General features: G+C 39.8%; 3 protein-coding genes across 3 annotated transcripts in view; 2 read left to right on the plus strand and 1 right to left on the minus strand.

Annotated features, from left to right (window-relative positions):
• The first annotated feature begins 2,403 nt into the window (after nt 1-2,403).
• On the plus strand, nt 2,404-3,889 carry LOC117120392. Its single transcript, XM_033265431.1, has 3 exons — nt 2,404-2,523; nt 2,711-3,412; nt 3,557-3,889. Exons 1-3 carry the CDS (start codon nt 2,404-2,406, stop codon nt 3,887-3,889), a joined length of 1,155 nt encoding a protein of 384 aa, XP_033121322.1.
• A 166-nt stretch (nt 3,890-4,055) lies between these two features.
• LOC117120393 lies at nt 4,056-5,357 on the plus strand. The gene has a single exon (XM_033265432.1). The coding sequence runs from the start codon at nt 4,056-4,058 to the stop codon at nt 5,355-5,357; it is 1,302 nt and encodes a 433-aa protein (XP_033121323.1).
• Nucleotides 5,358-7,282: 1,925 nt separating this feature from the next.
• Nucleotides 7,283-13,640, minus strand: part of LOC117120397 (structural maintenance of chromosomes protein 2-like) — a 55,794-nt gene continuing 49,436 nt past the window's right edge. Inside the window, exon 23 of the mRNA XM_033265437.1 lies at nt 7,283-8,845. Coding sequence (XP_033121328.1) covers nt 8,603-8,845 — 243 coding nt within the window. The 3' untranslated portion in view covers nt 7,283-8,602. The remainder of the gene's footprint in view (nt 8,846-13,640) is intronic.

A 13,640-nucleotide genomic window follows, 5' to 3' on the forward strand; every position in this document is an offset into this window, starting at 1 on the left:
CGCCACGCACCGCATTACGCAGTACAGTACGCTACTATTCTACGTGAACTCATTACAATATCACTCATCTACTGAATTGATATACTGGCTTGAGCAAATACGCTCACATGATAAAGTGTTGATCTCATCTGAAATAATAAACTACCATCGTGTCAACCTGGAACAGTTGTGTACAGTCTGTCATTTTACCGTTATCCGAACCACTATAAGAGCACATTAGGCGGAGACATAATACCCCCCACTTTCTTACATGGTCCTTCGAGCCGGATAAAACATGGCAGCTGAACTGAAAAAACTCAAAATTATACGACGCAATGCTAAGGGAAACCTAACCAGACAATGCACTGCACTGAAGAGGCTATGTTCGCAGGAAAACCCTGATTTACCAGAGATTACAAAGAGGGCTGCTCTATTGGGAGATTTATTCCAAACAGTGGAGGAGAAACACACAGAACTGGTTGCTCTTGTGGAAAATGAAGAAGATTACACCACCGAAGAGGCCTGGATGGAAGGATGTCAAGAACAATATCTATTTGAGAATGAACAGATAAAACGATTTATTAATGAGTTACAAAACAAAACAAGTCCTAGTGGAAAGGATAATGTTGTTGTAGATGGTAGCAATAATGCTAGTAGTAACCACAATGATACAAGTCCTAATAATACTCAAAATAATAATTCAAATGATAATGTTAGTGATAGCAATGAAAGTAATAATGATCAGATAGACGATGATGTAAATGATGTGATTGATGATAACAATGTCGCTAACCTCTCTTCATCCACAGTAGTGGCCCATCGGATGTGAATGCATTTAATTGGGAAGGCCTATTGCGAGCAATCGCCTTACCTCGAAGCCAGCCGAAGAAGTTTCGTGGCGACCCATTACGCTACCATGCCTTCATCACTTCATTCCATAGTACAGTTTCACAGGTACCTGATGATGGCGTTAAACTACAGCATTTACTTTCCCTCTGTGAGGGAACAGCCTATTCCGCTATTCAGTACTGCATACTGAAGCCAGCCACAGAAGGGTACCTAGCAGCTCTCAAGAAGTTGAAAGAAAAGTTTGGAGATCCTGGAGTGACAAAATATTGAAGAGAGATGCAGTCACCATCGACTCCCTCAGCAACTTTACAGATGATCTGGGCAATTGCTATGGCACTCTGGAAGCATTGGGGAAACTAGCCGAACTAGACACTATGGATGGATTGTCCAAAATTGTACATATTCTGCCATTATTCCTCAGAAATAAATGGAAAGATGTTAACTTCAAACTGAAAGCGAAAGGTACCACTGCAACACTTAAACACCTTGTTGAATTTGTCCAGAAAGCCAGGGACAAGGAAGACGACCCTGTCTTTGGCAGAACACTGACGAATAAGAAACCAGAAAGGGATAAACCCGTACACAGGATTAATATAAAGAACCAGCGATCCCCAACAACCATGAACTTCACGCAAGCTGAAGATAGCAAGAAGTTACCAAGAATGTTCTGTCCATATTGCAATAGTACTGAAAACTTCCCTGGGGGTTGCAAAAACTTCAGAGAATTGGACAAAGGCCAGATGATGGACTGGATAAGCCACAATAACCGGTGTCGAAACTGTGCAAGAAAACACAGCACCTCAGAGTGCACTCTACGAAAGGGCTGCAAATTATGCTCAGAGATTCACCTTACAGTATTGCATGACACCTTAACACCAACTTCTAATCCACATCCAGCCACAGCAACCAGCCAACTGTACAGTTTGTGCCAGCAGTATAAACCGAGAGACGTATTCCTAAAGATTATATATAGTCCAACTAGCCTGATAGACACCTATGCCGTATTAGATGATGGATCAATGAGAACTATGCTGCTTACCGAGGGAATGACACAGCTGAACCTAAAGGGCACGAAAGACAATATTGTTTTGAAGACAGTGGAAGATGGGTTGACAAATATCCCTGGATGGAATTTAAACTTACAAATATCTGCGAGAGGTGAAACCCACAACAGGTACAACTTAGATGATGCATTTTCATCCCCCATGCTGACACTGGGGAGTTATTCATATCCAACACAAGACATAAAGAGGGATTTCCTTTATCTTAAAGATGTGCCGTTGCCAGAGTTGATTGATGCTCGTCCGTTGGTTATGATAGGTGCTGACAATGTACATCTCTTGACCCACAAAAGTCCAATGCTTCAGGCCGGTACTAACTTCCCGGCAGCTGCACACACAGTGTTCGGATGGACCTTGCATGGGCCGGTACCATCGTCATCTACACGAACTGCTGTTACAGTGACCAATTACACAGTATGTGAATCAGCACAGTTGAAGTCAGATGTTCGAAGACTTTGGCAAGTGGATGAACTTCCTACAATAAAAGGCTGCGACTCGTTCTCGTCTTGACCAGATGGCCTTGAAGCATTTAGAACAAACCACCCAGTTAATCCAGGTAGATGGAGTAAACCGCTATGAAGTGCCTTTGTTGCGAGACAACAGCGGTACCAGATTTAAAGCTGGTGTTGAATCAGTAATTCCACATATGAGGAGGATTGAACGAAGTTACAGTCATAAACCTGAGATCGTTTAATGCAAGGCAAGGGCGAATTTATCAAAAACGAATTTTTAATGTCAAAATGCACTGTGTAGGCCCTGTCTCTTATACACATCTAGATGTGTATAAGAGACAGGTATTTAACTGTTCACATGAATTCCAGGGCCAGAATTTAAATAAGCACCTGCTGGCGGGACCAAACCTAGGTTCATCATTACTGGGCGTAATTCTGAGATTTCGTCAACATGAAGTAGCCATATCTGGTGATATTAAAGCTATGTTCCATCAAGTGCGTGTAAAGCCTGGTGACCAATCTTTGTTCCGATTCATCTGGAGAAACTGTGATGAAACTCAGTCACCTACTATTTATCAATGGCTGTCACTATTGTTTGGATCTACCTGTAGCCCCTGTTGTGTGACGTATCCACTTCAGAAACTGGCTATCGAGAACAGTGAACAGTATCCAGAGGTTAGAAGATCAGTTATGGAGGCATTTTATGTGGATAACTGTTTGGACAGTGTAAAGACAGCCGTGGAAGCTAAGACACTAATCCATGCCATAAGAAGATTACTGAACACTGCCGGGTTTAATATTAGACAGTGGGCCAGCAACAAACGAGAGGCTTTGGTCGGATTGCCTGAAGAAGCACTCTCGGAGAACAGCATACTAGAGTTCAAACAAGATGTTACCGAAGCAGAACCCATGTTGGGTATGCGCTGGGATACAGGATCTGACCTTCTGACGTACCAACAAAACCATGACCATCAAGAGGCTATCACCATGCGTTATATATACCGTACATTAGCACGACAATATGACCCTATTGGCTTTTTAGTACCCTTTCTTGTTAGAGGCAAGCTGATAGTACAATCCTTGTGGAGTCTAGACAAAATTTAGTGGGATGAAGAAATATCAAATTCCGAACTTCGAGCTAGCTGGACTCAATGGGAACAAGAACTAATATTCATTAGCCAAGTTAGCTTACCAAGACATTACATCAAATTGAAGGATGCCACATACCAGTTACACGTGTTCTGTGATTCATCCAAAAAAGCCTATGGAGCAGTCAGCTATCTTCGTGGAGAGCGTGATGGTAAGGTAGAGACGGCATTTGTGATTGCAAAATCCAAGGTAGCCCCACGAAAGCAATTAAGCATGCCAAGATTAGAGCTATGTGCTGCACTGATTGGAGCAAAACTTATCGACTTTCTTGTAAACACCTTGACAATTCCTGTAAGCGGAAAGCATCTATGGAGCGACTCAACTACAGTACTTACATGGATCACATCAGAAACCTGTAGGTTTTCGTTGGAACTAGAGTTGCAGAGATTTTGCACTTAACTGATGGGATGGACTGGCACTATGTGCCTACAGCAGAGAATGTGGCAGATGATATCACTAGAGGCATGTCCTTACGAGATATTGCCAGCAACGAGATATTGCAAGCAACCAAAGATGGCAGTATGGCCCATCTTTCCTAACTCAAGCTAGAGAGCATTGGCCAGTGATGCCCAATCTCCAAGATTGCCCTAAATGTGATGCTGAAATCAAGAAAATTGTTTTCAGTGGGTTAGTCGGTATCAATGTTGGAGATAGTGAGATAGACGAGTTAAAGGACTTTGAAGCACTTATACTCTACCTTGGTCAGAGGTTTAATGGGGCGGCCCCTCAACAACTAGAGAACGAAGCCTGGAAAATGGTACAACTATGCTGTTTCCCAGAAGAGGTTAGAGCCTTAAAGGCTGGATCCCCATTACCTACAGGAAGTCGTCTGAAGCAATTGAGTCCAGAATGGGACAAGGATACTGGTCTTCTGAGAGTAGGCGGAAGATTGCGAGAAGCAAATGCCATTCAGGAGCAAATGAAACACCCAATAATTCTTGATCCTAAACACCATATAACAAAAATACTTATTCGACATACTGATGTTAAGTTGCTTCACCCCGGACCAGAACGAGTTTTAGCAGAGTTGAGAAGGAGATACTGGATTCTCAGAGGCAGAGAAGTTGTCAAAGGACAACAGAGGCAGTGTCAAGAGTGTCAACGTTGGCGTGCAAATCCATCCAATCCCCAGATGAGAGACCTGCCGGCCGCACGGCTACAACTATTTAAACCAGTTTTCCATTGCACTGGAATTGATTGTTTCGGGCCTATGCACATAAAGGTTGGAAGGAGAACGGAGAAGAGGTGGGGAATAGTCTACAAGTGCATGACTGTTGGTGCCGTCCACTTGGAGCTATTGGAGAGCATGGACACAGATGCCTTTCTGTTATCCCTACGTAGGTTTATTTCTTGGAGAGGCCAACCGGCTAAGATATATAGTGATTGTGGTACCAATTTCAAAAGTGGGGATAAGGAACTCAGAGCCGCCTTCGATCTGATGACTGCTAATCTTCGAGAAGAACTTCGGCCATACATGGTGGAGTTCCATTTCAATCCCCCAAACGCTCCACATTTCGGAGGACTGTGGGAGAGAGCAGTTAGAAGTGTTAAGACTGCTCTAAAGGTAGCAATTGGCGAACAATTGGTTGCTGAACCAGTACTATTGACGCTTCTTGTCGAAGTTGAGGGAATTCTTAATTCCAGACCGCTAGGCTACACATCAACAGATCCAAGAGATGCAAACCCGGTCACGCCAAATGTTCTGTTAATGGGGCGGCTGGACCCGACCATGCCTCAAGTAGTGTATACCGAAAATGACTTGCTGACAAAGAAACGATGGAAACACAGTCAGGTATTGATGGACCATTTCTGGCGTCAGTTCATCCGTCATTACCTTCCGGCACAACAGATAAGACAGAAATGGTAAAAGGAGACTGAAAATCTCCACAGTGAAGCAGTAGTGCTTATTATAGATCATAACCTTCCGAGGGGGCAGTGGTTAGTTGGAAGGGTGACTAAAGTATTTCCTGGGGAGGATGGTAGAGTGCGATCTGCTGAAGTCAATGTCAATGGCAAACACTATGTTCGCCCCGTCGTAAAGTTGATTAAACTGCCAGAGTTGCAGTAACAGAGTTCCCAAGTTGTTGCTATTTAATTAGCATGTTTACAGTGTTATTTAAATTTAGTACCTAAATTTAGGGGCGGCTGTTACAAAGTATCTATTTAGTGACTGAGCCTTCATCGTTCGTTGCGCTGCAACGGGCAGCGCACGCGCGTTAGCGAACTTGTTCGCAACTTGTCTGTAAAATGAGGCAATCCAGCGTTCCAACTTCTATATAAAACCTTAATTACCAGTGTTTCGGTATGTTGTAATTATTATGAACCATATTGTTTGTTTTAGTAATATATCTTGACTTGCATAACCTTACTGTTGTGAACATATTTTGTCTAATTAAGTGTTAATAGGCTTTAAAGTTTAGACCTTTACCTAGGCCAACTGACGTTGTTCAGGCTGCCGTTCACGCTGATTCGTACAGCGAGGGGTTCCCTCGTTTGACAAGTTTAGGTCACGCGACTCATACGGTACTTGTTTATTAGGCCTACCTGAGACGACTATTGCTCAGGAGAGTACATACTGTTACTATTTCATATGCTATTAAGTTAAAGATTCATATGCTAGGCCTATTTATTATGCCTTTTATTACTATGTTATATTGTTTATTACTATTTTATTGTTTCTGGTTTATTGCAGTGATAAATGAACACACACATTACCATACACTACCACCACTTAGCTACTACAGTATAGTGTAACCGACGCCACGCACCGCATTACGCAGTACAGTACGCTACTATTCTACGTGAACTCATTACAATATCACTCATCTACTGAATTGATATACTGGCTTGAGCAAATACGCTCACATGATAAAGTGTTGATCTCATCTGAAATAACAAACTACCATCGTGTCAACCTGGAACAGTTGTGTACAGTCTGTCATTTTACCGTTATCCGAACCACTATAACAGCACATTAGGCGGAGACATAATATCCCCCTTTTCTTACAAATTAGATAAGACTTATAAAAAGCTATAGATGCCATAACTTCCAGGGGCCTCTTCCCCCCCCCCCCCCCCCCCCCCCCCCCCCTCGTACACCCACCGGGACCCTGGGCTTCCACCTGCACCCCCGCCAAAACTTCCTTATTTTGGAATTCGTCCCTCCCCCCTTTTCACAGCGGGTCGACGCCTTTGGTAAATTTAATTAACTAGCCTAAGTCACTAATAGTATGTATATCCTTATTTATCTGATGTGGAACACAAAGGTAAAGTGGGAGGCCATGATAACTAAATGAGGAATAATAGCTGCCAAGACAAAGTAATATGTCATAAATTATCAAGCATTTATTTGCTTTCAGTGGGTTGTGAACGTTGGGTGTGGCGGCGCAACATTTTTATGGTGGGGAGTGTGGCACACACCCTAGATACGCCCTGGTGACAAGTGTTTGGTGCATTGGTTGTGGTTTGGACTCCCAACCCTCGAGGTCAGGGGTTCAAAACTCTCGCTGTGCAAGTCGCTTGTGTCCTTGGGCAAGGCACTTTATCTACGGTTGTCTCTCTCCACCCAGGAGTACAAGTGGGTACCTTATAGGTTCAAACACAGCCTGCGCTGAATACAGCTGCAACATTATGGAATTCCCGTATGGGGCTGAGTGCGTGTTCCTTATGTGCTTGATCCAGTGATCCGGGGTTAATAATGTTCAAGCGCTTCGAGGTTGTGTCAACGGGAGGCGCTATATAAATCCAGAATTATTATTATTATTATTAAGTACAAAATAATTCAAATTTCACTTTTTGGAGTAATATAGAGGTTTATTTCACTCAAGCTTTCGCCAGAAAAAAACAATGGACATACAGTGCTCATCTTAATAAAAAATAAAAAAAAGAGACAAAAAAATGAAATTGATTATTGACAAAATTCATTATGATTGATGTGTTTTAGTTTTTGATCATCTTCCACCATGAATTGATTATAACACTGTTTTGAATGTGTATATGCAATGCATTCATTAATTTATACCTGAACGAAACATACAAAAACCATATCATTTAAATATTATTACATGCACCAACATCATTTCATTAATTTAAGCGGATTAACAAGAACATTCAGTGAGAACACTGTAACTTGAGACAAAACTCTTTTATTCTATAGTGACATACAAATGTCAAATCCATTTCCATAATAAATCATAACTGTTTATGTATACCCATACAAAAAAATATAAATCATAAAGAAACTATACCAAAAAAAAAAAAATATCTCAGTTCTTGCCAGTACAAAAGGATATATTCGAAAATCCATCAGACAACCTAAGAATTATATATACAGTAGAACCTCCATTTTACATACACTTCATATGATATGAGGTCAAAAATTATCAAGCTTTTATTTGCTTTCAATGGGTTGGTGAACGTTGGGTGAGGAGGCGCAACATTTTTGGGGTGGGGAATGTGGCACACACCCTAGATATGCCCCTGGGTACTACAAGAACAAAATAATTCAAATTTCACTTTTTGGGGTGATATAGAGGTTTAAGCTTTCACCAGAAAAAAAGCAATGGACATACAGTATTTAAACAAATTAAATTGATTAATAAAAAAATTAATTATGGTTGATGTGTTTCCTTTTTGATCATCTTCTACCTCATTTTACGACCCCTTCATTTTACATACACCTCGTATACGGATGATGATGTCAACAATATCTGCATTTTAATACTTAATTATTAGTTCTTTCTACATATTTCCAATTTTTTTTTTGTGATTATTTCATTCAGTATGTTGACAGACCAATAGCTGATAAGCACCTTGTCCAATAAGAATAGATTTGACCTAGTTCCTGCAGTATACTCATGCTTCTATCAGAATCCGACGCCACTACTAGGTTGTTGAATCAGGTTTTTTTTTTAATAATTTGCCTATCCAAAAAAAACAAGCCAATAATAATACAAAAAGCATATGAAAAACAAATTTATGTACTGTATATGAAATTCAGGAAAACTATGCATTCTATAATTTAAAATTTAATACTTCTATGACATTCACTGACCAATCACAATCAAGCTTGACTTGTACGAATATCGATAAGGAATTATCCAACTATGAATGCTAATGTCCATGCACTGACAACAGGTCAACGCGTGCTCTCTTTGATCCATTTTTGTTTGCCGTCCTCATGCTGTCATGTCTAACTGTATTGGCTTGTGATCCACCTCTATTGCTAGAAGTGCCCTTTGAGGTAGACAGCACTTGAGCATGGCGCGTCACTGTTGAGACTCCATCAATGAATTTGGTTTTAAACAATACATTGGCATTGTTGAACATTCCATCTTTAAGGGAAACAACAATGAACTGAAAAAAAAAAAAAATCATTGACACAGTTTTATTTTATTTTATATAGTTCTGTTCTTGTACAGTAGTTCAACAGCAAATAAAATTTACCACCTACAAAAGGGAAACATGTATAAGATACAGTAATATACAAACAAGAAAATATATAAGTACATACTATGAAAGGTCCTTAATGTTTTGTTTTTTTTGGGGTTTTTTTTTACATGTATGTATATATATATATATATATATAGAACTGGAGGTCGCTGGAACAGAATGTTGCTACTCGGAGTTTCACGCTATTGCGTAATTCATATAAGTATTTGGTAAAACTATCAAAAACAAACAAGTCATGGCAGTTGGAGCTTTCTAGTCTAGTGTAGGCGATGTCTAGTAATTTAACATGTGATAAGCAGGCATGTAAATGGTCTTTAATACTGTAATGCTTAATAAGCGCTGTCGCGCTTATAGAATTGTTGGAGGCTTCATAGTGCAGCGCTTATTCGAGAATGGCGATTATAAACAAAATGTTGGCATGGAACCTTCCATGCCCATTCCCATGTTACCTATCACAAGTATTTCCGTAGTTCAGTAGGCCTAGTATAGGTCCTACATCATTGTAAAATGTTTTTTAAAGAAATTTTTGTGCCTTCATTGTGTTATTTATTTACTTTATCACTTATATTGTATTAAAACCATGTTTCTCAACAAGGTGTTTCAGTACACACATTTTAATATATCCAGTAATATATTATACATTCGATTAAGCGCCATGGCACTTAATCGAGAGCGGCGCTTAGCGAAAAAAAAATCAGGTTTGGTGTGACGCTTATTCGAGAGCAGCGCTTATTCGAGAGCACGATGAATGATTGCATAAGGAGAGGGTTTGACTGACTAATATTCATCAACACAATGGAAACAACATTAGGCAACAAAGATATGCCACAAACAATATAATTATGGAACCGATGTGTGTACAATTTACAAAACATTGTGTAAATGCACATATCAATAACAACATACATTAAGACAATCTTAATGCTTCATGCTCTATAAATGAAACATAAAACTAAAAATGACAAGATCCACTACAGTAGAACAATCCAGTCAAAAAACAAAAGGAAAAGGCTTAAAAATGGGAACCTTTTAAACAGGGATTTTTGTTGTGTATACATACGGTAGTCAACAATGATCATATAAGATCCTCACTTCACATAAGCTTGAGAAGACAGTGCACATCAATTTTACTATGCCCAGGGCCACCGAGAGCAGTCGCGGGCCCTGGGGCATCTTCGCTGCCTGGGCCCATTGGTTGGGGATTTGGGGGCTGCCTGGGGCGCAAACAAGATCGAGGGGTAGATCCTTGATGGCCCTCCACACCCCTCAGAAGATACGGCCTTTTAACGGATTAGAAGACTATCAATTTAATTGATTATAGAGTGCCTAATTTTACCACGTCACAAAAATATAATGTAAAGAAACAAGAAGATTAAAAGCTATCCTCCATTTTATTCAAACGTGCTGAACAGATTCATAACATAGGTATCAAAGTTTACAGTGGTGGATACAGGAATTTGAAATTGAAGAGCTCCAGAGAAGGACTCTCACATTGGACGGTCCATCTACCTTAGCCCCACACCATGGTTGGTGCTGAGGTAAGAAAATTTATGGCACCCGTGGATTCCTGAAAATGGCACTTTTAAACTTAAATTTGAGTAGAATTTTCTTCCTTTCTCAATTTTTGTTAAAAGACTTAGGGGGTGGAGGATAGGCCTCCCCTCCAATCCGACACTGGTTTAATATATTAATTAAGTATTTATTTATTTGGAAATTGAATCTCTATCAGGTCTATTCATAGTCTTTTATGTATATTGACTATGTCCAGGGTCCAAGCCTTTTATAATTATAAATTAATAACAAAGAATTTACTCTATAAGTAGTAGAGGTCACGAAAATATTCATAGAAAATTACCAGCATTAATTACCAGCTTTCATCGATAAAACGGTCAGCTTCAATTACAATTCTTGTGGGAAAAACACATGAATGATTCTGGATGAATTTATACGTTTAATAATACTTTTTACCTAATTATAGCGGGCCCCTGCCGGGCACGGGCCCCAGGGTACCAAGCACGTCCACAGGGTTACGGGGCATGGGCCTCAAGGTACTGGGCATAGGCCCTGATTACCCCAAGCATCTCGGTACAACTGACTATGCCAGAGCAACAGACAGACTCCATGTTACATAGCTGTTACTGGTCACGTTGTGACATATTGTGTGTATAACTTACAGTTCGATCTGTATAAAAGTATAGGAAAGAGTATGGTTTGTAGTGATGACCCCCTAGAGGTCATATTTCCATGACCTCGTACTCCCTGGGTTAGCTCATCTGCGCAGACTGGCACCTTAACCGGCATGCGCGTTGAACGGCCAATCTCAGGAAGCCCTGGGAGAAAGGACGTCACTTCAAGTCAAGAGCTCATGCAACAAAAACATCCCGTCTTCCCGGGAATGGTAAAGAAATGAATGAACACTTGGATGCCCTAGACTTTGAAACACACAGGTTGCAATTGACATCCATAGGCACCCAGCTAACTAGATTCGATGGTGAATACTCAGTTCGCCCAATTAAATGTTAAGGTCGATAGGTTAGGGGAAGTGCTGGGGTCTCGCAGACCTAGGTCCCAATTACTGCCGTTGATAAGGTTGGGGTTGCAGATGGGGAGCAGCCTTTAACTAGTGGATGTTTTGAGCGCCGGCCAGCTGCCTGACCTTTTCCTGTCCACAACAGGCTAACCTACTGGGGTTGTTTTATCAGGGGTAAAGTTAGGGTTTCAGCATCATGCAGACTCTTCACCTGGGTTATCTTATGTGTCCATTGGTTTCCCAGAGGAGCTCTTTGAATGCAATCATGAACAGGGTAATCAACAAACAATTCAACCACAAGAAACTTCATCTGATATAGATGTATCTGACAAGTGCTCAAATGTTGAGGGATCAGTAATGACACCAGAAATTATAACTGCAGGAAAGAATTCTGGTAGTGAAGTATATGTGACTGCCAATGACGTTCAGACAACAGTATTTGTTGATACTGCAGCATCCCATACTATAATATCAGGTAAGGTGTACTCAAGACTTAAACTTTTACCACCCATTATATCTAAGCTGACCCTTACTCTCGTGGAAAGGGGAACTTCAATGCCGGGTCACATGGTGAGCCAGTTAAATTTCAGATTGGGGTCTAATGAGTACAATGAGGTTCTATGGATAGCTCCAGTCAGTGATGAGTTGCTTGTGACAAAGCGTAATTTCAGTCCCCAACATGAAATTGGGGGTGGTCTGATGTTTCCTTGGGATCCGGGTGGCTAGTCATTTCATATGAATCCCACACACTTTTTTGCCCGACCCCCTTCAAATCGCCCAATATTTAGCATGTTGGGGGTTCTACCTGAGATAACCCCACAGTAAAGTTTTTGGCTCCACGCCAGCATTTTCTGGTGAGTTAGAGCAATTTGAAATTTTCATGAGATTTGGTTAAAAAACTCACCTTCTGACAGACAACTGCTGATATCTCTCTTGAAACTCAACGTAATAATAACTTAACTTTATTGTTTCTCTTTTATAACAGAGGCACAATCGCTAAAGAGATATGTGCAACAATAATTAATAATATAAGAATAATAATAAAATATGTACATTTGTCTTGCTATAGACGTTTCTAACTTAACTAATACGCTGTCTAATTAAAACTTTATCAAAGTTCTAAATTTTTTATTTAACTAATAACGAAAAGAAATTATAATACGCATCCCAAGAAATAAAATACACACCACCGTGCTCGACACTGTTCATGCCATTGCCAGGAATTCCTGACGATGCGTGACCAATGCCGAAACTCGACAGTGTGCATTCCATCTCCCGGAGAATGCATTACACTTTATCTGAATAAACTGAAAAGAGACATAAATAAAACTTAGAAAAAAAAAAAGGGAAAAAAAGAAAAGAATAGGAGAAAGAACAAAAAAAAATAAAAAACCTCCCCCTCCCCTTTCCTTTTCCTCTCTTTTTTTTCTTCTTCCCCTCTCTTCTTCCCTTCTCTTCCTCCTTTTCCTTTCTTTTTTAAATTGGGTTTGTTATAAATTGGTGTTCATAATGAAGGTCATCTAGAAAAAGGTGATACTTAAGTTCAGGGGAACCTGAAATAAATAAGTTACAAACTAGATTTAGGTCATTGTGGCATAGTAGTAGTTGTAAATAAATTGTAATCTATTACACTTAAAAATAAAATGATCTATTGTTTCTTTATCATTGGAATTACATAATAAGCATCAACCTAAGTTTTGTGGAGACCATGATTGTTTTCTCCCTTCAAGAGGCAATGAATTAGTTCAGGCTTTAAATTTTAGGTTTGATGCATGGTAGAAAATACTTTTCCATTTTTGGTTTATTTTAATATCTTAAATAATTTTCTAACGATGATTTAGCTTGAGCATTATTAAACCATTTTATTTTATATTATAATTTTCTCTTTAATATATTTGAGCCATTTTGTGTTACAATCAATATTAAAATGCCTTTCTAACTCAAACTTATTCAAGAGGATTTCAATATTTTGCAGCCATTTCCAACTTATATTATTTTTTAGTGCAAAGAGAGCTCTAAAAAGTAAACATGGCCAACGATGCTCTTCCATATCTGTCTCTTATACACATCTAGATGTGTATAAGAGACAGCTTTTTATCGTGCACGTACGCGTGCGTCAACATTTATATATGCATAAAACCATGAATATTTTTAATCAGTTATAGCTCC

Source organism: Anneissia japonica, unplaced genomic scaffold, assembly GCF_011630105.1.
Source record: "Anneissia japonica isolate Jap-2015-1 unplaced genomic scaffold, ASM1163010v1 scaffold287953_len805160_cov178, whole genome shotgun sequence".
NCBI classification, from domain to species: Eukaryota; Metazoa; Echinodermata; class Crinoidea; order Comatulida; family Comatulidae; genus Anneissia; species Anneissia japonica.

Bases quoted from the DNA above. Each gene is read 5' to 3' on its own strand.
- LOC117120392 (XM_033265431.1), top strand. From the start codon at position 2,404: ATGGCCTTGAAGCATTTAGAACAAACCACCCAGTTAATCCAGGTAGAT. The intron at 2,524-2,710 runs GTAATTCCACAT...CATGAATTCCAG, and splicing joins TTAAAGCTGGTGTTGAATCA to GGCCAGAATTTAAATAAGCA. The intron at 3,413-3,556 runs GTACAATCCTTG...ATCAAATTGAAG, and splicing joins TTGTTAGAGGCAAGCTGATA to GATGCCACATACCAGTTACA.
- LOC117120393 (XM_033265432.1), top strand. From the start codon at position 4,056: ATGCCCAATCTCCAAGATTGCCCTAAATGTGATGCTGAAATCAAGAAA.